The following is a 26,585-nucleotide window of genomic DNA, read 5'->3' as shown; positions in this document are numbered from 1 at the left end:
ATGGGCTATGTACAGGTGCAGTAATCTATGAGCTGCTCTGACAGCTGGTGCTTAAAGCTAGTGAGGGAGATAAGTGTTTCCAGTTTCAGAGATTTTTGTAGTTCGTTCCAGTCATTGGCAGCAGAGAACTGGAAGGAGAGGCGGCCAAAGGAAGAATTGGTTTTGGGGGTGACCAGAGAGATATACCTGCTGGAGCGCGTGCTACGGGTGGGCGTTGCTATGGTGACCAGCGAGCTGAGATAAGGGGGGACTTTACCTAGCAGGGTCTTGTAGATGACCTGGAGCCAGTGGGTTTGGCGACGAGTGTGAAGCGAGGGCCAGCCAACGAGAGCGTACAGGTCGCAGTGGTGGGTAGTATATGGGGCTTTGGTGACAAAACGGATGGCACTGTGATAGACTGCATCCAATTTATTGAGTAGGGTTTTGGAGGCTATTTTGTAAATGACATCACCGAAGTCGAGGATCGGTAGGATGGTCAGTTTTACAAGGGTATGTTTGGCAGCATGAGTGAAGGATGCTTTGTTGCGGAATAGGAAGCCGATTCTAGATTTAACTTTGGATTGGAGATACTTGATGTGAGTCTGGAAGGAGAGTTTACAGTCTAACCAGACACCTAGGTATTTGTAGTTGTCCACATATTCTAAGTCAGAGCCATCCAGAGTAGTGATGCTGGACAGGCGGGCAGGTGCAGGCAGCGATCGGTTGAAGAGCATGCATTTAGTTTTACTTGTATTTAAGAGCAATTGGAGGCCACGGAAGGAGAGTTGTATGGCATTGAAGCACGCCTGGAGGGTTGTTAACACAGTGTCAAGAGAAGGGCCAGAAGTATACAGAATAGTGTCGTCTGCGTAGAGGTGGATCAGAGACTCACCAGCAGCAAGAGCGACATCATTGATGTATACAGAGAAGAGAGTCGGTCCAAGAATTGAACCCTGTGGCACCCCCATAGAGACTGCCAGAGGTCCGGACAACAGACCCTCCGATTTGACACACTGAACTCGATCAGAGAAGTAGTTGGTGAACCAGGCGAGGCAATCATTAGAGAAACCAAGGCTGTCGAGTCTGCCGATGAGGATGTGGTGATTGACAGAGTCAAAAGCCTTGGCCAGGTCAATGAATATGGCTGCACAGTACTGTTTCCTATCGATAGCGGTTAAGATATCGTTTATGACCTTGAGCGTGGCTGAGGTGCACCCATGACCAGCTCTGAAACCAGATTGCATAGCGGAGAAGGTATGGTGGGATTCGAGATGGTCGGTAATCTGTTTGTTGACTTGGCTTTCGAAGAACTTAGAAAGGCAGGGTAGGATAGATATAGGTCTGTAGCAGTTTGGGTCTAGAGTGTCTCCCCCTTTGAAGAGGGGGATAACCGCAGCTGCTTTCCAATCTTTGGGAATCTCAGACGACACGAAAGAGAGGTTGAAAAGGCTGGTAATAGGGGTGGCAACAATTTCAGCAGATAGTTTTAGAAAGAAAGGGTCCAGATTATCTAGCCCGGCTGATTTGTAAGGGTCCAGATTTTGCAGCTCTTTCAGAACATCAGCTGACTGTATTTGGGAGAAAGAGAAATGGGGAAGGCTTGGGCGAGTAGCAGAGGGGAGGGCAGTGCTGTTGACCGGGGTAGGAGTAGCCAGGTGGAAAGCATGGCCAGCCGTAGAAAAATGCTTATTGAAATTCTCAATTATAATGGATTTGTCGGTGGTGACAGTATTTCCTATCTTCAGTGCAGTTGGAAGCTGGGAGGAGGTGTTCTTATTCTCCATGGACTTTACAGTGTCCCAGAACTTTTTTGAGTTTGTGTTGCAGGAAGCAAATTTCTGCTTGAAAAAGCTAGCCTTTGCTTTTCTAACTGCCTGTGTATACTGGTTTCTAGCTTCCCTGAAAAGTTGCATATCACGGGGGCTGTTCGATGCTAATGCAGAACGCCATAGGATGTTTTTCTGTTGGTTAAGGGCAGTCAGGTCAGGAGAGAACCAAGGGCTATATCTGTTCCTGGTTCTAAATTTCTTGAATGGGGCATGCTTATTCAAGATGGTGAGGAAGGCATTTAAAAAAAAAGCAATAGGCATACAACGCTGTGTTTACACAAGTAGCCCAATTCTGATCTTTTTTCAAACTAATTGGTCTTTTGACCAATCACATCAGAGCTTGTTTTAGAGTTGATCTGATTGGTCAAAAGACCAATTAGTGAAAAAATATAAAAATTAGGCTGCCTGTGTAAACACAGTCTAATATGGGTAAAAGGGTGATGTAGTGCCGCGTTAACCTGCTAGTTGGAAATAGGAAACTCTGAAATGTCCAACTTGCTAACTGGTTGTAGTTATACACATGCCGCGTTCAACTAGTTAGTAAGTCGGAAATATACAAGTTTCCTAGTTCCGACTAGCACGTAAACGTGGCAAATGAGAATGGAATTATGCGGCGTTCACGTGCTGTCGGAGTTATCGGAAGCTCCAAGTTTGCAGTGGGAAATTTCACTTGAATAACCCTCCTAATCAGAATTACAAGTTTGAAACTCTGAGAAAATGTTGTTACCTGAGTTGTCGAGTTGTGACGTTTCACGAGTGACATTTTACCTTTTTAACCAACAGATGATAACAAATCAGTGTTCGACAATTACAACCTTATGAATATGTATAATGTAGCTAGTCTGACCATATTGTCAATGCTAAGAAAGCTAGCTAACTTTATTATTAGCAATTTTAGCTAGTTTTTCAAGCTAGCTAAAGTCTTATTGGTTGAAGAATTGTTTCAACTTCATAAGCACTTCAACACAATCATGTTGGATTGACCACTTCCCACTTCCCAGTTTCCCATGAGCACATGAAGTCAGCAATACATACACATGGATTTAAAGCAGCTGTCCAGTGTTTCCAGATTTCTATTAAATATGATCTATAATTCATTACAATATGAGTGAAATAGTTTTCTTCCAAAAACTGGTAATTAGGTATGTTAAAAAGCAGCTTTTCTGTGTTTGAATGGTGTGGGCATACCCCAACAACAGAATCAAAGACAGTACATTGTAAAGATAGGCAGAAACTGCTTCTCCAGTCACTGATCACGCTTGTAGGCGATGTCGTTGGCTAGCTAAGTTCATGCGTAGAAACCCGTCATCGGGTCTAACGGTTGTCTTGCGCAAACTGAGCACATGCAGGCCATCAAATCAAAGGCACACCTTTAATATAAAGTTGTTTTTGACGAAAATGAAAATGTGTCAGTTAGTTACTTTCACGAGGTTGGAGTAATAACATGTTCAACTACTTAAGATACTGGTCTCGAATCTAGGTTGTGCTTTGAGATTTCGAGAAAATTCACTTCTCTCAATGACTTCTCAAACCTGGTCTGCTTGGTCTGCTTCGCAAGCTTGGTGATGTTGTACCTCAGGGTTTGTAAACTCTGTGACAGAATGTTGTGGGCATAACAATAAAAATATGAATGACAAGTAAACAGCCAATGAGCCAGTGAGACATCTTGGTCAAAAACATGACCTCATCCACTATCAGGAAATAGCAAGCTGTTTGAGATAAATGTATGAGGTAGGGTTTTAAAAGTGTTTTTTCTCCTTCTAAAATGTATGCTTTGGCCACAACTTCAAGTACAGGATGAGTCAACAACATTATTTGGGTATGAGTTAACAGATTAAGGGCTCGATTCAATCTGTTTCGCTGAAGCATTACAGATTGCACCATAGAAAAGTAAAGCCAACATATGCAGTGTTTATCGTGAATGCAGTCTCTGCTAATGCGGGAACATTGCCTTTACATTTCAATCACATTGTAACGCTGAACCTCCGCAATACGGATTGAATCGAGCCCTAAGAGCTTTTAAAAGTGAGATTTTCACTAGATAGTTACTTTAAATGAAATCATTATTCAACAAGGAAATAAAGTCTCTTCAATGCCTCAACTTACTTCATTATAGGCCCATGGACAGAATTACCAGAGACTTAATTTTCAACAGTATTTCTGGAAATACTACAAATACAAAAACGTAGCATAGATATGATAAACAATTTGTAGCCCAGTTTCTTTTAAATGTCGTACAATCACGCTGACAATAAAATAAACATCAGACCATTACAGTAAAGTGCAAATTTTCTTTTTACTCAGATTTCATTTTACAGCAGAAATTATGTAAAGCATTCAAAATACATTTTCCACATATAAGGGCAATTCAAAACACTTTGCATGGCCTCAGCAGCAGAAGATACTTTTTAAAAACATATTCAACTATTTATTGATGCGTATACATGCACATTATAAAAAATTCACTTACAAAAGAGGGAAAGAGAGGTAGAAAGAGAGAGAGGGGGCATGAAGAACACAAAATAGGAGGGAACAAAGCTAGGGATGAGAGAGGAAAAGAGAAAGAGAGGGAGAAGTCTAGCTAGCACTATTTAAACATGCAGAGTGATGTTAGCCCATAGCCCGTTATAACTACGGCCTGTATTTCATAATTTATCTCTTATTTGACCTTTAACCTGTGGGTCAAAGGTCACCTCTGTGCAGCTTGCCCAGGAGCGAGTTCAGCAGGACGCAGCGTTTTGTTATGTTCAGATAGAAATATGGCATGTAGAACAAACATGCCTCTCTGACATGTAGAATAAGGAATCACGTCAGCTATATTCATAGCATTTCTATCTGCAACGTTCGGCTACTGAATGTGGCCCACTTCCTTAGAGGAAGTCAAAGTTGCCTGTGACATAGCTTATGTTTTTCTCTACAAACTGATCTCTACGCTTACTTAAATTTACAGATCCTCATTTAGAAAATGTATATGTTTGTTTATTGCTCTGTGTGTCTCAGTGGAAAGCCTTATCCAGTGTGAATTCACCCCCTTTAAACAGCAGCCCCTCTCTGTGTTTCTGTTAGTGTAGCTGTGATGTGGTTGGAGGGCACAGTTCCAGGCCAGGGTATAAAATGATTAAGCGCATTCAAGAGTTGACTACAGAGTGAAACAGCGATAGGCTGGAGAGTCTTTCCAACATGAATAATTCATGGGCCATAATGACTATGCCCAGAGTTTTTCCTGGTCAGGAAAACCACTCCGGGCCCTAGAGAGGATATTATTGTCTTCTTTGTGAGGCTCTACATATATTCAAATGTTTGTATTATATATGTTATATGTTGTGTGTCAGATGTTTGGAAGTGGAAGTCCTTTATAGATGGGATGTGTGTGGCACCCATCTCAGGCCAACTCCCTGTGAACAAGACCTCAGTCTGCCAGCTCTCTGTGGGGTCATCGCCACTGTCATCTTATGAAAGAGGAGGTATAGCCTAATCACAATTGGCTGATTAACACACACACACACTCGCACACACAGGGCCTACTCCACACCCCCAAGCCATTCTAGAACCCTGAGTTTAAATCTGAGGGAGTTACTGCTCCCTAAGAAAAAATAAAAGAGAGAGAGTGTGATGTGTGTGCAAGATTGGAGATTGTGAGACGACCGAGTGAGTCGTGTGCATGTCTCTGTCTGTGTATGTGAAGTTTGCTCCAGCTAAGATATGTTTTTATGTAAGAACGTTGGAAGAACATTACTGCCAGGACTGAACAGATGATAAATAAAGTGAAATGTCGTGCAATTTCCATGCAGAAGAATACACTTTATCAATGTTCAAAACAGATATTTGCATCTTGAGAATGACCATACAGCAGTTGAATTCCAGAAAGAGGGTTTCTTGTGCTCTACATCTCACTAAAGACTTAACCCAAGGAATCTATATGACAGTGTCTAGGCCTACATGTACTGCCCTTACTGTAAAATGGGCGTGAATGTGCCATGCAGAATTTAGCCTATAATATATCAACCAGCCCAGTCAGAGATATGGCATGATCTGGCAACCTAACTGAGATCCCAATGAGGATTGAAACGTTGTCCATGTTTCCTTCTCACTAATAAATACATGTAGGGGGCAAATCAGAGCTATGGATTTTTTAAAATAATGTAGCAACCCAAATGAACCATGGTAATGTATGCTGGGATCCACTACTCAGTGTCTACCTGGTAGGAGGAGTAATATACATCATCTGCTTAGAGGCACTAGTAAGCACTAGTATCAGCACTAGTATCAGTCTGTTTCTGCTATAGCCATCTGTCACTGTCTTTTAACAATGGAATATTTTGAATGCATAAACACTTAGGTATAGGAAGCAGAAAAAAAATCACTAACAAATTAGAGTTCAAAATAAGACTGGGCACCAATCTTCTGTGTAGAATAATCACCACACACAATTTGGGAAACTATAGAGAGAATGGGTTAACTCGTTTGGAGACATATAGTGGGTTCCTGATATTAGCTTGCACGTTCTGTATATGAGTAGGCACTTTCTAACCAAATTGGTCATAATCCTCAGTCAAAGCAAATCTGTAAGACACTCCAGGGAAGGAAACGCCTCATTGTAACACGGGCCATACTATTGGCAATTACATGCTGGGGAATTTGAAGGGGAAAACATCTGTCTGAAGCTAAGAGGTGAAAGTTTCAAATCTGCAATTGCATTAACATAAAAGTATATACCACTTAGCAGACACTTTCATCCAAAGTAACTTACTCAGTACAGTGAGGGCATACATTTTGAGTATGTGTGTAATCCCTGCAGGAAATCAACCAACAACCTTGGCATTGCCAGCACAACGCTCTTACTAACTGAGCCACAGAGGACCACACTAACAGAAACATCACCCATCACCAGTTTGTTTGGTTTTGACACCTGACAGGAACTCATTCTGTGTACACTTTAGAAGAATAGATTATGAAGTTCTCCTTGCTTTCCCATCCTTCATTTGCTTGAGATGACTGTGTACAGTATATTTAATACTTGTATGTTTAACCTCCTGTACCAGGAGTTTTTCCTGAACAAGTGACCACATGGTCAGGAAAAACTCCTGCGCTAATCCTAGGGACCTAGGGAAAAGTAGAATTCATAATAATTGGCACCACTAGCAAAATTATTTCATTCTTGCTAGCCTGAAATCAAAAGCATGATATGTATACATTTTGCTTTCTGCCCTTATTCTTTATATCACTTGTTTTAACATAAGATTTCATCAATGTCATGCTTTAGCAAAATGTTCTTCAATAACACTTATATCAAACACTTGTAAAGTAGTTCAAATCCTCTTACAGTCCATAGCCACAAAAAAATGTATGTTGATTTTCTTGCCCCGTTTCTTTGTCTTATTTTCTCATGCACATAGATCCATGGTTAGTATTTACATTATTTACAAACAATACAATTGTCCTGTATACCCGGGTCTCTATCTGCTCATATTGTTGTTATAGAAGTAAAATAATATATATTCTTAAATACAGTCTTTTCTCATGAAAAGATCCAGGGTCTCCATATATACCCTTACCTCGTCATTTATGTACAGAGACGCTCAATAGTCAAAAATATGGGTTGGGCTAAACTCTATAAGGGCTAATATAGGGACCCATGTCCTAGACAGGGGCCAGCGTATAGTAAGTATAGGGACTCCTCACAGACTATAAGAAGTCAAGGCAATGCAATGTGACACTCTCCTCAAAACCATATGTGGCTTTTTGAAGTTCATGTTAAGAACAAATTGACAGAGACAGATAACCATCTGAACTGAATATGTCACACATTACCACACATTACCACACAATAGGGGGATAAAACGGACTCAGGCTAAAATGCCCTTTTCTTACTGTAAATTAAATGAAAGAACATAACAAGGTAAATAATAAAAAAAATAGATAAATAATAGATAAATAAAAACAGAAAACCCAGGTTATTTTCCTTACATAGAGCACATGATAAACACAGGGTAGAGATAGTCAATGAGGACAGAAGTGAGACACCACTACACATAAATACAAAACAAACAAGTTTGGTTCGCATGCAGGAGCTCACAGCTCAAACACATGCATTAGATTCAACAAACACAGACTCACACATCAGGCTAGCAAAATGCTGCCTCAGAGAATGACTTCATAGACAAGTCAATATAACAAATTAAGACACTGTTATTTACATCTAAACCCCTATCTGTTAATGTTCTTCTTACATTCAAGTGTAGTACTTCTCTTTGGGGGACTGGTTGACCTGTCTAGCCAGCCAATCAGAGTGTGGTGATCACATTGACTTTGCCAACTGCCATAAAAGCCATGGGAGAAGAGCTAGTGAAAAACAGTGCATGCATACAGGATATGGGAGTGATATTTGGTTTATGTTTTCCTTTCCTAAAATGTATCATTTATACAGCATGTACAACAGGTCCAATATAGACTATGCATGTCAATGCAAATGTTGCCCATATGAGAAAACCAATCATCTCATTCTCCGTATCGAACACGTTCGATAAAAAAATGTGCATCTTCAGCTGCATCCTGATCTTCTTCTCTTGTTCTTTTCTGCTCTTGAAGAAAACATTGATCTATCTGTGAAGAGTGCAAAGATGCCAGGCAGGGTAATGTAGTTTTGTCTCACAGAAACAGAGGGAGGAGAGAGAGGAGAGTTGTCTCTGTGTTGTCTCAGTGATATAGTTGCCATGTATCCATCCTCATTGTTAGCAGTCTGTTTGGAGAAGAGGAGTGTGGACTGTGAAGTAGTCCCATTGTGAGAGTGGTATGAGGAGAGGGAGGAAAAGAGAGTTGCCCCTGTGAGACCGAGGGAGGAAGGGAGAGGAGGAGAGGGAAGAGAAGGGTGTAGAGGAGTTCACAGGATGAGGGGGCTCTGTGTTGGACTGGTTCGTGGGCTCTCAGGACCCCTGGCCTTTCTCTGCTCTCTTGCCCTAGAGGAGAGAAGAGCTCCAGGTCAGACACACACACACCACACTGACGGGTGGCACTGGGGACAACAAACAGTTATTTTGGTTCACCAGCCACTTTCTGTGTTACAGTTCTCAGATGACTGTAAGATGAGCGGCCTCATACACACACACGCGCGCACACCCACCCACGCACGCAGGCAAGCGCGCACACACACACACACACACACACACACACACACACTTCTCTCCCCCCTCTCCCTCCACAACTACCAAGCCAAAAATAATAGCAGGATACTGGCAGGCCAAACAAGAGAGAAGCCCCTCCCACAGAGGAAGTGATGTCATTCAAAGCATGCCCCAGTCCCTGGAAGTAAAGCAGAAGGACCTGCCCCCTCTCTCTGTCAGTCATGCAGAAATACCAGCATCATTCAGCAATATCTAGAGAGAGAAAGAGAGAGGAACAGAGAGGGAGAGAGAGGGAGAGAGAGAGAGAAAGAGAGAGGAACAGAGAAGGAGAGTGAGGGAGAGAGAGAGATAGAGAGAGAGAGGAACAGAGAAGGAGAGCGAGGGAGAGAGAGAGAGAGAGAGGAACAGAGAAGGAGAGCGAGGGAGAGAGAGAGAGAGAGAGGAACAGAGAAGAACAGAGAGGGAGAGAGAGAGAGGAACAGAGGGAGAGCGAGGGAGAGAGAGAGAGGAACAAAGAGGGAGAGCGAGGGAGAGAGAGAAAGAGAGAGGAACAGAGAGGGACAGAGAGGGAGAGAGAGGGAGAGAAAGGGAGAGAGAGAGAAAGAGAGAGGAACAGAGAAGAACAGAGAGGGAGAGAGAGAGAGGAACAGAGGGAGAGCGAGGGAGAGAGAGAGAGGAACAAAGAGGGAGAGCGAGGGAGAGAGAGAAAGAGAGAAAGAGAGAGAAAGAGAGAGAGAGAGAGAGAGAGGGAGAGGAACAGAGAGCGAGAGAGATATAGAGAGGAACAGAGGGAGAGAGAGAGAAAGAGAGAGGAACAGAGAGGGAGAGAGAGGGAGAGAGAGAGAGAGAAAGAGAGAGGAACAGAGAAGAACAGAGAGGGAGAGAGAGAGAGGAACAGAGGGAGAGCGAGGGAGAGAGAGAGAGGAACAAAGAGGGAGAGCGAGGGAGAGAGAGAAAGAGAGAGGAACAGAGAGGGACAGAGAGGGAGAGAGAGGGAGAGAGAGGGAGAGAGAGGAACAGAGAAGAACAGAGAGGGAGAGAGAGAGAGGAACAGAGGGAGAGCGAGGGAGAGAGAGAGAGGAACAAAGAGGGAGAGCGAGAGAGAGAAAGAGAGAAAGAGAGAGAAAGAGAGAGAGAGAGAGAGAGGGAGAGGAACAGAGAGCGAGAGAGATATAGAGAGGAACAGAGGGAGAGAGAGAGAGAGAGGAACAGAGAGGGAGAGAGAGGGAGAGAGAGAAATAGAGAGAAAGAGAGAAAGACAGAGAAAGAGAGAGAAAGAGAGAGAGGAACAGAGAGCGAGAGAGATATAGAGAGGAACAGAGGGAGAGAGAGGGAGAAAGAGAGAGAAATAGAGAGAAAGAGAGAGAGGAACAGAGAGAGATAGAGAGAGGAACAGAGAGCGAGAGAGATAGAGAGAGGAACAGAGAGGGAGAGAGAGGGCGAGAGAGAAAGAGAGAGGAACAGAGAGGAAGAGAGAGAGAGAGAGAGAGGAACAGAGAGAGAAGCAGAGAGGGAGAGAGAGAAAGAGAGAGGAACAGAGAGGAAGAGAGAGAAAGCAAACAGACTAGAGGGACAGATAGAGGTGTTTATGTTTGAGGTTTGGACTGACCCAGTGTTCCCTCTCTCCCTCTCAAGAGCTGACATGCAAACAGGCATCAGCCACATGGAGAGAGGGAGCGAGAGAAAAGTGAGAGAGAGAAGGGGCGAAGGAGAGAAAAAGAGTATGAAGAGAAAGTAAGAAATGAGAGTAAGAAGAGGGGGTAAGAAAAGCCCAAACTGAGTTACTGGTGCTCACTTACCCGTTTGACTGGTCTATGGTCCATCAAGAGGCTTCACAGAAACAGCAAAACAACACCAACTATTAGCACACACACACACTGGGTATGGGAAGGAGGGGTGGGGTTGTCACCACACGGCCATGCTAGAGAGGACAGACATGGTCAACACCTGCATCCTCTCTATCATGGTGATGTAGTGACAGCTGGTCTGGAGCAGGAAGGAGATTGTGTGTATTAGTACCTGTGGCGGCATCTGAGCAGGAACCTCAGGATCTTACGGGCAGCCTGGTTCTGTCTCTTAGTGAGGAGACTGCTGCATGATGACAACCACACAGCACAGTTAGGGTGTGTGTGTGTGCTTGTCTGTTTGTGTGTATAGGTCGGTATCAATAAAACGTCACAATAAGGTGCAGAGCGTTGGATTTGCCTGCTGGGGGGCAAGGAGACCCCAGCACCGCTAAAACCATTGTGCTGTTTTTTAAATGTGTCCTTTTTAAGGGATTGTTAAATACATGTTATAACTATTTGGTTTTAATATCATCAGACGTATACAGCAAGTAACTGCCTGCTTTCATGATCAGTAAAATGTCAGATACGTGAGGGTAGCCTATCCATTTGGCATATATAACATGTGTCATTTAGCTTGCTTCATCAGAGATTAGGCTTTTGGAAAGAGATTGACAAGTCATCGTCCTGGTAAAGTTGTCAGTCAGACTTCTGTCATCACCACAATAGATGACAAGCAAATCAAACTATATTTGGATATAGCCATCTAGTTTAAGCCCTGAAAGTTAGCTTATTAACTGGCCATATTGACGCGATCTGTTGCTAGCTAGCTAGCCACTTTGACGTTGTCCATCAATCACTGTAACCTATCATGTCTGTCAGCAGCAATCGTGATTAAACACTCTGAAAAACACTGTTGAAAAGGGGATAATGTTAGCTAACTTTGCTAGGTAGGTCCACGTTGGTTGGAAAATGGCAAATGCACCCTTCTGCTGCTTGACAGGTAGACCCCACAAAGGATGTGAAATGAACTTAAACCAGTCATATTTGTCAGGTATAGTTAACTTTTATGTTATATCACTCAAATATCCAATTAATGGTGGCCAATATAAAGATATATCCTGGGAATACTCTCATGTATCTGAAATTACATGAGCAATTGATGTTTACTGATCATGAAAGCAGACAGTTACTTGCTGTTTAAGTCGGATAATAGAGCTAAATGTGGCATAATTGTAAATGTGTAGTCCTGACTATGTTCTTCAAGTGGTGATGATATTAAAACCAAATAGTTATAACATGTATTTATTTAACAATCCCTTAAAAACGACACGCAGCGGCGATGGGGGTCTCCTCGCCCCCCAGCAGGTAAATCAAACGTTCTGTACCTCATTGTGATGTTGTATTGATAATGACCTATGTGCACCTCATTGTGATGTTGTATTGATAATGACCTATGTGCACCTCATTGTGATGTTGTATTGATAATGACCTATGTGCACCTCATTGTGATGTTGTATTGATAATGACCTATGTGCACCTCATTGTGATGTTGTATTGATAATGACCTATGTGTACCTCATTGTGATGTTGTATTGATAATGACCTATGTGTACCTTATTGTGATGTTGTATTGATAATGACCTATGTGTACCTCATTGTGATGTTGTATTGATAATGACCTATGTGCACCTCATTGTGATGTTGTATTGATAATGACCTATGTGCACCTCATTGTGATGTTGTATTGATAATGACCTATGTGCACCTCATTGTGATGTTGTATTGATAATGACCTATGTGCACCTCATTGTGATGTTGTATTGATAATGACCTATGTGTACCTCATTGTGATGTTGTATTGATAATGACCTATGTGCACCTCATTGTGATGTTGTATTGATAATGACCTATGTGTACCTCATTGTGATGTTGTATTGATAATGACCTATGTGCGTGCCATGTGTGTACCTGAGAGAGTGTCTGTAGCTGCGGTAGTATTGCTGGATCAGTACTGCTGCTCGCCGGCTCTGCTGGAACTTCCTCTGTTCGTGGAAACTGCGGAAGCGGCTCTGGATCAAAATGGCTGCCAGCGTCATCCTCTTATAAAGTGCATACTGATAGAGATATTACATTAGACTGGTCAGGGAAATAGTACAAACTTAATGTACATTCAAACAATGTGTTATAGAATAAAGACAGAGAGATTGAGAGAGAGTGCCACTCTACCTTCAAGGCTATCCATGACAGCTTGAGAGAGATGGAGAGAGGGAGAAATAAAGAGAGAGAGTATGAAGGACATATTGTGACACATCCAGTCATAGTGAACCAGACTAGACATAGAGTAGAAGGTATGTCAGCTGCTGTGTTCTAGCTGTCCTGACTAATGGCTGAGCTGACTGATGCTGATTGGTCATTGGTTTCAGTAGCAGAGCTGATATGTTCTTCTGATTGATCTGGGATTGAGAGTCTTACTGTACCTGTTTGTATTTCTTATAGCAGCGCTGGACCACTGCTACGGTCTCTTTACGTTGCTCCTGGATTGGCCGGCCCTAGAGGAAGGAGGGAGGGAAGGGTGAGTTGGCATGGCAACCACAGGGGAGAGACCAGGAGTGGGCATGCGAGCCACAGATGGTTGACCCCAAACTTCACAACACTGGATTCTAGATCATACACTTGTTGCAGTGTATCCTTATGAGGGAGAGAGAGAGAGAGAATGCAGTGCAGTTGTTTTTTCTATCCAGGCCATGCTCTGCTTAAACTCCCCATGCAGGGTCAATCACACACACCCAGACACAACTACTCCAGACATCCACCCATTCACCCTTCAACCTGTGGAGCCAGGGACCTGGCAGGGAGAACTTTTAACCCAGAATAAAGTCTTCTTCTATTTGACCCTTCTGTTGTATTTTGTAGTGCTTTGAGTGATTTTTGTGTACGACGGCTTTACAAACAGAGTTATTATCAATACCTTGTACTTTCTGAGGGTGTGGTGGGCGTGTCTTGCAGCCTCGTACAGTTCTCTTTGCTCCGCCTCTGTCAGTGTGAGGTGGGCAGGGTTGGTGTCTGGGCCCTCTCCACTGAGTGATGCATGCAGGAAGGAGCTCCAGTCGGCCGGGGAGGGCAGGCCTTGCGGAGCCAGGGGACTTTCCTGATCCTCAGGCCCAGTCAGGGGGCTTGGTATGGGGCTTGGGGTGGGCATCTGGGGCCTGGAGTATAGAAACCTGAAGGAAAATCACCAGAAGCAGTATGAGGGAGAGTGCAGGCAGTAATATACACTACATCGATACAATACCACAGTATCATATAGAGATAGGAGATATAGAGATAGGAGCTTTCTGGACTCACCGCTCCACGTCACCAATGTAACTAGCCAACCAGCTGACATCACCGCTGACCCCAACGGTCTCCGGTGGCGACATCTCAGTCTCCGTGGCAACAAAACCCTCCTGTTTGATCCTGTCAGGAGTCGCTTCCATGATGTGTTCTGCCAGCATCATCATGTTCATCTGCAACACACACAAATAAGTGCTTGCATGAAGTAAAAGTAGAGGCTTGAGTGGAGTTATTGGTCAAACTAGCCTAAGCTCCTCCTACCTGCAGGTCTTCACTGTTCTCCTGATAGGTCAGCAGTTCTGGCTCCTCCCCCCTGGTGGATACGCCCCTCTGACGCAGATGATTGGCCAGTCTCTCCTTTCCCAGAATCCTCCTGGCCAAACTCCGCCTCCCAAGAGCCTGCCGCAAGCTATACCTACTACCACCCCCTGACCCCCCTAACCTGGACTGCAGAGGTGGGCTGGGGAAGTGGGGATTTGGGGTGTTAGAGCTGGGTCTGGGGGGGTGAGTGTTTAGGGGGCTGAGGTTGGGTAGTTGAGAGCGTGGGGGGTTGACTGGCTGTTGCTGGGCCTCAGGGTTGAGTTTGAGTCTCTTGGCTGGTGGGAGGTCTCCCTGGTTGTCTGGTGGCCCCCGGTGTTGGCCCTGCAACTGGGGTTGGCCCTGATGAGCCCAGCTCTGACTCTGGCTCTGGCTGTGGTTCTGGGTGCTCTGCTGTGGTTCTGTCCTAGTTCTCCTTAGGTCTGGAGAGACAGAGCATGATATCACACATGGAACTGCGGCCCTCAGGGTTAAATACCCCAATGTAACCAAGGTAACCTCTCTCACCTGGGTTAGAGCTGGGTGCGGGGCTTTCCCTATGTCCACTGGGCTCCAATTCGCTGCTCCACCTGTCCATCCAGGTGTCAGTGGGCGGACTCTGAGTAGGAGGAGTCTGTTGAAGCTGCTCCAGTAGCTCAGCCAAGCGAGTGTGTCCCCGTGAGCGTGCAATACTGAGTGGCAGGCGGCCCAGCGAATCAGGGATGGCCAAAGCTCTGGGGTCCCACTGGTACAGAACCAGCGCTGCTTCTGTATGACCCAGAGCACAGGCCCACATCTACCGGGCGGAGACAAAACACGTCATATACACACAGCATTAAATAAATATAGACAGAACATACATTCACATTACATCACAGACACAATCTCTTACCAGTGGGGTGCAGGAGAAGTGGTCGACATTGAGCGGGTCCACCTCTAATTCCAGATCTATGCTGTCTGCATGCTTAGTGCTGAGGAACAGAGGAGCACGTTTAGAACCAAATCTTAATGTACGTGTGTGTGTGTGTGTGTGTGTGTGTGTGTGTGTGTGTGTGTGTGTGTGTGTGTGTGTGTGTGTGTGTGTGTGTGTGTGTGTGTGTGTGTGTGTGTGTGTGTGTGTGTGTGTGGATTCTCACCGCCAGCGGATGAGAGTCTGTATTAACCCTGCGTATCCCTGAGCTGCGGCCAGGTGCAGCAGGGTCATGCCCCGGGAACTCCGGCTGTGGATCAGCTGATTGGAGGAAACCCAACAGGGGCGGGTCATCATCTTCTCACACACCACCACCACACGGCCCTCAAATGAACCCTCGGCTGGGGAGAGCTGGAGAGAGAGGGAGGGGTAAAAGCAATCAATCAATAAAACAATCAAACAATTAACTAGCCAATCAATCAACCAACCAATCAATTAACCAATCCATTGAGTTACCTGGGACTGGTGGTCAGTGCCACCTGCTCCTCCACCTCCCCCCGTGGCTGCTGTGGTTTCGGAGCTCTGATGGTGATTGGTTATCTCAGCCATCCTCTGTTCCATCTGCTCCAGACGCTCCAGAATGGACATCCTGAACTGGGTATCTATGGAAACACAGGAGGGACACACTGTGATTGGATAAAAGTGGGACAGGCAGAGATGACTGGTTGAGGTGAGCTGTGCATAACTCTATTCATAATGTGTTCATTATCCCTGTAGCAGATTCCCATACAGTAAGAGAATACAGAGTTTACAGGGTGAAACATCAAGCTCTCTCTCTACAGAGATAAACCTTAAAAACAAACTAGACCTGGGGGCAAGTAAACAATAGTCCATGTTTGTATCTATGTGAGAGAGAACAGGAGTGTGTACTTGCACTGTGTGTGTGTGTGTGTGTGTGTGTGTGTGCTTGCGCGCGTCTTTGTTCAAATGCTACTGCAGTGTTGCTGCAGTGCAGATTATGTCATCCCCACCTGATGGTCTCTCTTTCTCCCTCTCCATCTCTGTCTCTCCCTCTCTCTCTCACTCTCGCCCTCTCTCTCAGGATGCGGCACACACAGAGGAGGAGAAGAAGGTGGGACGACAACTGTGACATAAGAGCTCCTCCCCTTTAACACAACTACTACAGCCAATCAGAATGGAGCATAGCCTGCCAGCTACACACGACAGAGAGCTCATCTGAATGAACAGAAAAACAAACTCAACATGTTGTGTTAGCTTCCCAAACAAATGCCTTAAGGTCAGTGGGCTAACATGTTCTGTAGTCACCCAGACATATTGGGTTCAATACCAGCTGGTTATACCACCACATTGGGTGGACAGAATTTTAGGGGGAATTTAGAAGTTTCTCTGTTCTATGTCTAGGCGGGTCTGTCTGGATTACTCCGATCTGTGTGGGTGTTGCATCAGTCTGCTGCATGTGGGACCTTGATCTCTCACCAGACACAGAGGAATCATGAATTACACTGACCCTCTTTGACTCTCCAACTGTGTGTGTTTGTGTCTCTGCATGTGTGTATCTACAGACTTGTGTGTCTCAGTCTCCAACCATGTTTGTGTTGCTCACAAGATATGTTTGTATGTGTGTCAGTCACTTTCCTCCTACAGGGAGCCTATCCGTCTACTCCATAGGCTACACCCCGTTCCTACCCTTCTATGAGGCCCTCAGGGGCACTTCCAGTCACACACACAGCATGTCAGTGACAACAGCATGTGCAGGACAACACAGTACTTGGCGGTGGAGACATGACCACTGCTGACAACATGCTTGTTTCTATGTTTTAGTTTTTTTCAGTCGGGTATTTATGGATGGCGGGAGGTCTGTTTAATTAGAGAAAAGCTTGTTTTCCAGAACTGTTTAATTCTGTTCCAAGTTTTGACCCACTTTCTGCCCCTGTTCCTGCCCATCAGACTTGGGATTTGTTAAATTGTTATATAATTGTTAAAGTAACCAGAATAAAAACTGTGAAATGTCACATTAGGAAATTATTTTCACCAGCCCACAGGGCTTTCAGCACAACTCACAGCTAGTCTAAAACTCGTGGCACTGTCCACTTCTCTTGGTGCTGAAATCAGAATGTGGGATGCGCTTCATGCAACTTCGACTTGGTTCAGACCAGCTCGTAGCCTACTCCCCTCTGTTCAATTCACTCACTTATAGTTTACAAGTTATAATAGTTCATTTCCCTAAATGTAGGCCTATGCCTTTGCGAAAAGTTAATAGACTAGGCTACAGAAGTCCCCAAACGGCATATGAGTTACACGGACAGTGGCTTATTGTAGTCCTTTGTTTGAGGTTGATTTATTCAGAGAGAAAGAGATAGAGAGCGAGACAAAGCGCAAGAGAGAGAGAGAGAAGTAGATAGCAGCTCTTACACAGCACACGTGTTACTTAGTTACTTAGTCATTGTGCTACCAGGCCAGCCAAGTTACACAACATAATATACAGGGGTAGCCATTTACAAACGTTTTAATACCTGTGCCGCAAGATGAGGGAATTTACCTGGACTGTGTTGGCTATGAGCCTTTACCAGGTATATCATCGGCAATGACCAATGAAAGCAATGTAAACACACACCACCAACGACTTTCGAGATGATGCGAGCATGCATAGGCAGACATAGCCTACTATCAACACCACAGTCAGATAGCCAAAGTGAATAATAGGATAAACTAAAATCCTCTAAATGGCTCCAGTCCAGACTCAACAGCGACCTCCGAGACACTCTGTGGCTCTCGCATTTTCAACACCAATTACGAGGTAAATGCACAAAACACCGACAACAGCTAAAAGTCTATTTTCTGTTTTCTATCTCGTTTTCACATAATAGATAAGGCTACTAACCGGAAAGCTCAAATAGTTTCTCTGACGCTCTCTTTGTCCTTCTTCTTCTGTTTTACAGTTCCCTTTTAGTTTGAGGTGTGCGACGCTTGCTACCATGCAACATCAATAGAACAAAGTGGAAGAGCCGAGAGAGAGAGTCTCTACCCTCCCCTCCCATTTCGCGCCGTTTCTCTCCCCTAAAACCGTGATAGGTGCGTAAACAGGGCAGACGTTCATTCTAATTGCGCCGCAGGGAAACAGACGCCGGGGTTAAATCTAACCATGGGGAGTTCCACGAGCTACTGGTGTCTCGGTCATCATCGGTGGGAGAAAAATAAACGAATCACAAGAGTCAGAGACAGTAGAATAACTTGACTACCCGCTTTTCAAACAAAGGCACAGTGGAGAGACGAGAGTGAATTCAAGCAGGCGTGAGTAGGCTAATGCAAATATGCCTGGGTAGCCGTACTTTATCATTCGGCTATTTGATCTCTTTGGTGCATTGTACAATTTTGGTAGGCTAGTTTATGACAACGAGCCTCAATATGGGGCGACCGACCACTGAAACAGGCTTAAACTAGGCTGCCGAGGCTACGCCTCTCTCTCATTCGGTCAGTCTGTCGAGATTATGCTGGGAGCGACTATGCACAGATGGCTGCCCTATTAATCCCACCTCCAGCGTTCTAAAACGATATAAAATCTATTGCTATTCCGCTTTGTGTATCCTATGTGAGCGGAACCTGGTGAAGACCCATTACGGTTTACATTTAGCTGCAATAAAACAGACCGTTAACGCAACAAAACATTATGCGAGTGTTCTCTTTATGTGGACCGCAGCAGTGCGTCTTTCTGTAGACGCATTGCCGCACTGCCCCTCCCCCCTCCCCCATCTTTCTCTTGCTCTTTCTCTCTTGCTCGCTCGCTCTCTCTCTCTCTCTGCATTGCGGGCGATAGCACAGGCCACAATAGCGTATCTATCACATGGACTGGAGCGAACGAGATGAAACACACAAGCCCCTGAACTATACAGGCATTGAAGAATTACAGCACCTTGTTGCACAGACTAGTGTTTGCAAGCGTGAATGTTTGTGTGAGAGGGAAAATTGAGTAGCAAACAAAATGTAACTACTTAGAGGTTCGTACAGTCAGGAAACCTTATTGTCATTCAATAATTGGCAGGATGTTGTCTTCATGTTGTGCATGGTGAAAAACAACAAAACACACAGCAATCACATAAAACAAGGGTCTTAAGCCTATGACCAACAGGTGTTTAAAAACTTCATTTCAATTCACATGACAGCAATTATACACAGGCTATATATAGTATGTCCCTCACACAAAGGCTCCCTGGAGGCTGCAGTATAAAACATACAGTGCTAGTCAAAAGTTTGGAAACACCTACTCATTCCAGGAGTTTTCTTTATTTTTACTACTTTCAACATTGTAGAATAATAGTGAAGACATCAAAACTATGCAATAACACATATGAATCATGTAGTAACCAAAGTGTTAAACAAATCCAAATATATTTGAGATTCTTCAAAGTAGCCACCTTTTGCCATGACAGCTTTGCACACTCTTGGCATTCTCTCAACCAGCTTCATGAGGAAGTCACCTGGAAAGCATTTCAATTAACAGGTGTGCCTTGTTAAAAGTTAATTTATGAAATGTCTTTCCTTCTTAATGTGTTTGAGGCAATCAGTTGAGTTGTGACAAGGTAGGGGTGGTATACAGAAGATAGCCCTATTTGGTAAAATACCAAGTCTATATTATGTCAAGAAGAGCTCAAATAAGTAAAGAGTAAAAACAGTCCATCATTACTATAAGACATTGAAGGTCAGTCAAGCCAGAAAATGCCAAGAACTTTGAAAGTTTCTTCAAGTGCAGTCACAAAAACCATCAAGCGCTATGATGAAACTGGCTCTCATGAAGACCGTCACAGGAAAGGAAGACCCAGTTACCTCTGCTGCAGAGGATACGTTCATTAGAGTTACCAGCCTCAGAAATTACAGCCCAAATAAATGCTTCACAGAGTTCAAGTAACAGACACATCTCAACATCAACTGTTCAGAAGAGACTGTGTGAATCAGGCCTACATGGTCGAATTACTGCAAAGAAACCACTACTAAACGACACCAATAAGAAAAGGAGACTTGCTTGGGCCAAGAAACACGAGCAATGGTCATTAGACCGGTGGAAATCTGTCCTTTGGTCTGATGAGGCCAAATTTGAGATTTTCTGGTTCCAACTGCCGTTTCTTTGTGAGACGCAGAGTAAGTGAACGGATGATCTCTGCATGTGTAGTTTCCACCACGAGGCATGGAGGAGGAGGTGTGATGATGTGGGGGTGCTTTGCTGGTGACACTGTCAGTGATTTATTTAGAGTTCAAGGCACACTTAACCAGCATGGCTACCACAACCATCTGGTTTGTGCTTAGTGGGACTATCATTTGTTTTTCAACAGGACAATGACCCAACACATCTCAAGGCTGTGTAAGGGCTATTTGACCAAGAAGGAGAGTTATGAAGTGCTGCATCAGATGACCTGGCCTCCACAATCACCCGACCTCAACCCAATTGAGATGGTTTGGGATGAGTTGGACCACAGAGTGAAGGAAAAGCAGCCAACAGGTGCTCAGCACACGTGGGAACTCCTTTAAGACTTGGAAAATCATTCCAGGTGAAGCTGGTTGACAGAATGCCAAGAGTGTGGAAAGCTGTCATCAAGGCAAAGGGTGGCAACTTTGAACAATCTAAAATCTAAAATATATTTTGATTTAACACTTTTTTGGTTACTACATGATTCCATGTGTTATTTCATAGTTTTGATGTCTTCACTATTATTCTACAATGTAGAAAATAGTAAAAAATAAAGAAAAACCCTTGAATGAGTAGGTGTATTCAAACTTTCGGCTGGTACTGTATTGCAGGCTTAAATTAACAAGTCCCATCAGGCATAGTGGTAGAATGTCTCGCCTTTGGAAAAGAATGACATTTTTCCAGCCAGTGGCTCTAGACTAGTGGTGCTGTCCATGGTGCTGAAACAAGCCTCTACATTTTCTATCATTATTTCCGACTCAACACTCACTCAGAGAGAGATTGTAAGAGAGTGTATCTGGTCCCAAAACACCCCTTGTCCCTATTCCTGGCCCCTATGTGACGTGTAAATCCAGGCACCCATACAACATGGTGGAATCTCCCATCAAACCTATGGCATGATCAGCAACACACCAAAAATGCTAAATTACATGCAGGAACCCAAATCTGTAAAAATAAATTACATCACTAGCCGGCTACCACCCGGTTACTCAACTATGCACCTTATAGGCTGTTGCCCTATATACATACTGTAGACATGGAATCACTGGTCACTTTAATAATTTACACACTGCTTTACTCATTTCATATGTATATACTGTATTCTATTCTACTGTATTTTAGTCAATGCCACTCCGACATTCCATTCCATTCTTTTACTTTTAGATGTGTGTATTGTTAGATACTACTACACTGTTGGAGCTAGGAACACAAGCATTTCACTACACCCTCAATAACATCTGATAAATATGTGAATGTGACCAATAAAATTTGATTTGATTTAAAACAGTAAATTGTCTAAACACTCTGTTTCACCCTTGGTACTAGCATCTGAGAAGTGGATTCTGTAACCCCCCTCATGTATGCATTCATGAAGCCTTCATCACAGCTACATAAGACATCATAACATCTGTCATACAGTGGCACGTATGCACGTAAAGAGCGCACCAGGGTTTCCATTAGCTGGTCAGACAGTGCTAGAGCTGCTGTAGCTCCTCAGCTCGATGCTGTTGGAGTGAAATGTGCTTTTATAAGCCCAGTCATTGCGCAACAATTCTATATGCAATCGTGTGTTCAAAATAGTTTTGATGGCCACGATTAAAAAGAGCTACTATTTTTATTTCTCAACTAATAATTGAAGCACGCTTCCTATTCGCCATTCAAGTGAATACACAAAGGTAGGCAGGCTATCAGCACGCCCTCTACCACTTTGCAATGTGAGCCGGAGGCAGTATGCATTTTGAAAACATATTATTAATTGTTTGAAACCTGAATGTTTTACTTAAAATTATGAGGCATGTCTTACCTTATAGAAACATGGAGGAAATTATTTTCTGCCATTGAAACTAGCATTTCTCTCCTGTTCCATTGGTTTTCATATCAACTTTCTTTTGTTGTCCAGAAGCCAAAGGCACAATCATAGTCATATTATCAACCCATCCTGGTTGTCACATCTTTAGAAACTTAGAAAGAGGGGGAATCTAACAGAGATTTTCATCTCTGTCACACATGGAACTGCTTCCTCAGGTGCACTGTTTAGAATGGTGTTTTCCTGCAAATTGCATTTTGGCAAATTACATTGTATTGGCTGCTTCATCACAGGAGTTGCATGTTCTGTTAAGAGAAATTATCATAATCTACATGTGATTTCAGTCATTCTGAGCACTGGGGGTGGACATCCTAGCCAGGATACCAGGTTTAACATCCCTACTCTTACAATATGTTCCATGGGATCATTAGTAACCACAGAGAGTCAGGACACCCCTTTAACGTCCCATCCGAAAGACAGCACCCTACACAGGGCAATGTCCCTAATCTCTGCCTTGGGGAATTGGGATATTTATTTTTAGACCAGAGGAAGAGTGTCTCCAATATCACTTCCAACAGAATCTGGTCTCCCATCCAGGGACTGACCAGGACCAACCCTGCTTAGCTTCAGAGACAAGCCAGCAGTGGGATGCAGGATGGTATACACTCACGTACGCACACAGACAGTGACTTACCGTCCAGGGACAACCAGTCGTGTTGTGAGGAGGGCAGGGCGGGCAAGTCTCGAGCTTTATACTCAAACACCACAGAGGAAGAGATCACATCCCCACCCATAGCCACCTGCAGCATCACCAGACCTGTTTCATGGGCTAAGACACACACACACACACACACACACACACACACACACACACACACACACACACACACACACACACACACACACACACACACACACACACACACACACACACACACACACACACACACACACACACACACACACACACACACACACACACACACACACACACACAGGTTGGGATTAGTAATAGAGTGTGTGCATGAGAAAGTAGTTTGCTGAGTGTATGCATGTCTTTGTGTGTGTGAGTGTGTTACCAGGGCAGTAGCAGCGCAGTACTCCTGGCTGTATGAGAGCAGCTGGGACACTGATGTGGTCAAACAGACAGCTGTACTCCCTGCTGGCCTCCAGCCAAGGACCTGTTATCAACACTTTCACCCCACCCTGAAACAAAGACACACAGTCACATGCAGTGATGTTGTGTGTGTGTGTGTCAAAGCGTCCAAGGGGATGACGCCACTCTGTATGTTCTCTTTCTTAGTGTCTCCCTAGTCTCAGTCTGACCCACTTGCCACTGGGCACTGACATCAATGCTGAGCCACAGACTGTGTGTGTGTGTCTCAGGTCATTAATGTCTCAGAGGATCTACGTCAGACTCTTACTGCGTACAGCAGACGTTGGCCTTATGAGTTATATGGTTTAGGTGACAGTTGCTGATAGTTCATGTATACTAGTGTAATCTATACACTACTTCCTATGTCTATGTAGCTACTTTGGGTGATATATCCATTCGGAAGCTAGGGAATGGGAAGTTGGGCTTCAAGAGGTAAGAGGTCAGAGGTTAAGGGTTAGGTACTAGTGCCTCACCTCTGGGTAAGACCACTCGGGGGAGTAGTCCGTCACCCCAAACAGCCTTCCCGTCTCGGGCAGCAATCGCAGAGTTCCCTGCTCTACCTCTGAACCCTGAATGGGGGCTGCTCCTGCCTCCTGGCCCTCTCCAACCTCCTCCTGTGGCATCAGAGCAGGGGTGTAGAGCGCACTGCCTCCTGTCCCGGCCACCGCCCCCCCTCCACTCCCCTCCACAGAGATGAAGTCATTGATGAGGTCAGAGAACTGGTTCCCAAACGATGCCTCAAAGCCTTCCAGGCTGATGCCCCCGCCTGCCCCCTCAGCTCCCCCAGCCTCCCCTACACCCGGCTGGGGAAGAGTAGAGCTGTACAACCCCCCCTCCATGGCTGCTCCAGCTAGAGACTGAGGACTGTCTACCACTGAGCTGTTAACTCCTGCATCCCTGACTCCGTTACTGAAAATATATTTCTCTCCTATTTCTTGTCCTCCCTCTACTCCCCCACTCTTGGTTGTTGGCTGTAGGTAGTGCTCTCCACCTCTCCCAACACCAGTGTTGTTTCTGTAGGCGTCATGCTGTTCCCCAGGATTGAGGAGTAACTCTGCCCTCTTCTGTGTCTCTTTCTCTGGGGACGTCACCTTCCCAGGTCCTCTGGTGCTCAGCTGGTCTTTTCTCATCTCCTGCCCCCTTACAGGAAAGCTACCCAGCCCCACTAGACCTCCCTGGCTGCTTTCCTCACTGTCGCCATGTTGGTCTGGTGAGGGTTGGTGGAGGTATGTGTGAGGGTCTCCGTTGGTGCCTGGAGAGTCAGTCTGTGGTATAGTAGGTAGGCCCAGATAAGCTTGGGTCTCGCCCGAGTCCTGGCCCGTCTCAGAGGCACAGATCTGGGGCTGGGTGGCCTGGGCGAGGGGGGTCTTAGGGGAGGCCTGCAAGAAGAGACTAGGGGAGTGTTGGTGTATCTGCTGTGCCAAGCTCTGGGTGCAGGCTGATGACATCACAGCACTGAAGTCCATTTGCTCCAGTGTGGTGCTAGGGCTCAGGCCCGTCCCCTCGCCAGCGTACCCGCTCTGATTATCCAGCGGATGCTCCAGGGGAGTATCTTCGGTCTTGATGTTTACGAGCGTGGCGTTGAATACATAGCCGTTAGTCGTTAGTGACTGTGGAGAGCAGTGGAGCCCCCCCTCACCATTACAGCTACCTCCCTCGGCCTTACCCCCTCCTCCCCCGTATGTCTGGCCCTGCTTGGGGTTGTTGAGGAAGCAGTCTGGGTCAAAGTTCATGCTGGTCTCAAGAAGGTTGACTCCAGAACCTCCGGTATCCAGACTGCTGGAGAGGACCAACTCCCCCCCTTCCTCTGCTAATCCCACCCCCCCAGGGAACTCAAAGCGCTGGGTGTCCGGGGCAACAGCCAGTAGAATCCCAGTGGTGGTGGCGTCATGGGTGGCGCCAATCAGGTGGGCGTGTTCTGTGGTGTACATGGAATCCCCTGTTACCGTGGCAACCTCGGACATGAACACGGCAGCAGAGCTCTGTGATAGGCTGCTGGCCAGGCCGAGGGCGGGACTGTCTGCAGTAATGTCGCTGGTGATTGACAGTGGGGAGCTCTGTGTGGTGTCGGGAACCTCCACCTGATTGGTGGATGTGGAGGAGACTTCCATGCTGCTCTGAGGAAGCAGAGAGGGTTTGGGCAGCCTACCATTCTTCCTTTCCCCCCCTCCTCTGCTCCTGGACCCCACTCCAGGACTGGGCTCTGTCTGCCCCTCAGACACATCACTGTTCTGCACCTCTGTCCCAGACCCTGTCCCAGTCCCAACCCCTGTCCCTGTCCCAGCCCCTGTCCCTGTCTTTGCTTCTAATTTGGGGGAGATAATGCGGTGTTTGGCTGTGGAGCATTTCTGGTGCAGGCTACTCCCGGCACCTGGGAGAGAGGACAGAGAGATGGAGAGGGAAAGAAGAAGGGGTGGAAAGGACAGAGAGATGGAGAAGGAGAGAAGGAGGGGTGGAAAGGACAGAGACAGGGATTGATATACAGTATATCACTGTTATACACTACATAATTTATAAACTGTCACAAACAATTTACAAGCCACAAAACACAAATACAGAGACAACATTTTGTCACTTCATGTTATCAAGTATTGATCACATAGTTTGGACATTACCAGCTGTCAATTTCAGAGGGGAATTAAATCTGTTTTAACAATTAAGTTGAATATCTTCTAGTTTATCTGTTTGATCCTTTATGTTTCTCTCATGGCCCTGAGAGCTTAGAGCACATGTGTCAAACTCCGGTCCGTGAGGGCAGAGTGTCTGCAGCTTTTCACTCCTCTCTTGTACTTGAATGATACATTTAGGTAATTGATTAGTTTGGAACTCCTCATCACCTGGCTTTCTAGGTCTTAATTGGACATAGATTTAAAGGAAATAACAAAAGCCAGCAGACAAACGGCCCTCCAGGAATGTAGTTTGACACCAAGGCCTTAGAGCAGGGTTCCCCCCCACAATTTTTGGACATCTGTTCCAAAGTATTCTCGAGCATAATATAAAGTATGTATACACCTTGACTTTTTCCACATTTTGTTGTGTTGCAGCCTGAATTCAAAATGGATTAAAAAAAAATCTCGCCCATCTACACACAATAACCCTTAATGACAAATGTATTGAAAATTACATGCAGAAATATTTAATTTACATACAGTAATACTGAACTTAT

General features: G+C 45.0%; 1 protein-coding gene across 3 annotated transcripts in view; it reads right to left on the bottom strand.

Moving 5' to 3' along the window:
• Positions 1-4,085: 4,085 nt before the first annotated feature.
• Positions 4,086-26,585, bottom strand: part of LOC129815605 (calmodulin-binding transcription activator 1-like) — a 109,005-nt gene continuing 86,505 nt past the window's right edge. Inside the window, exons 8-23 of one of the 3 annotated variants that reach the window (XM_055869567.1) lie at positions 23,893-25,790; positions 23,343-23,469; positions 22,958-23,092; positions 15,773-15,918; positions 15,483-15,667; positions 15,239-15,317; positions 14,875-15,142; positions 14,311-14,789; positions 14,062-14,222; positions 13,685-13,937; positions 13,194-13,265; positions 12,943-12,963; positions 12,685-12,830; positions 10,949-11,020; positions 10,729-10,759; positions 4,086-8,764 (exon numbers count right to left, since the gene is read on the bottom strand). In XM_055869567.1, the coding sequence (XP_055725542.1) occupies positions 8,732-8,764; positions 10,729-10,759; positions 10,949-11,020; positions 12,685-12,830; positions 12,943-12,963; positions 13,194-13,265; positions 13,685-13,937; positions 14,062-14,222; positions 14,311-14,789; positions 14,875-15,142; positions 15,239-15,317; positions 15,483-15,667; positions 15,773-15,918; positions 22,958-23,092; positions 23,343-23,469; positions 23,893-25,790 (4,106 nt within the window). In that variant the 3' untranslated portion in view covers positions 4,086-8,731. The remainder of the gene's footprint in view (positions 8,765-10,728; positions 10,760-10,948; positions 11,021-12,684; positions 12,831-12,942; positions 12,964-13,193; positions 13,266-13,684; positions 13,938-14,061; positions 14,223-14,310; positions 14,790-14,874; positions 15,143-15,238; positions 15,318-15,482; positions 15,668-15,772; positions 15,919-22,957; positions 23,093-23,342; positions 23,470-23,892; positions 25,791-26,585) is intronic. The other 2 variants (XM_055869566.1, XM_055869568.1) reach the window with 2 other exon arrangements.

This window comes from Salvelinus fontinalis, chromosome 18 (genome assembly GCF_029448725.1).
Source record: "Salvelinus fontinalis isolate EN_2023a chromosome 18, ASM2944872v1, whole genome shotgun sequence".
NCBI lineage: Eukaryota > Metazoa > Chordata > Actinopteri > Salmoniformes > Salmonidae > Salvelinus > Salvelinus fontinalis.
Note: the sequence above shows the minus strand (reverse complement) of the source record. Positions and strands in the feature narration are given on the sequence as shown.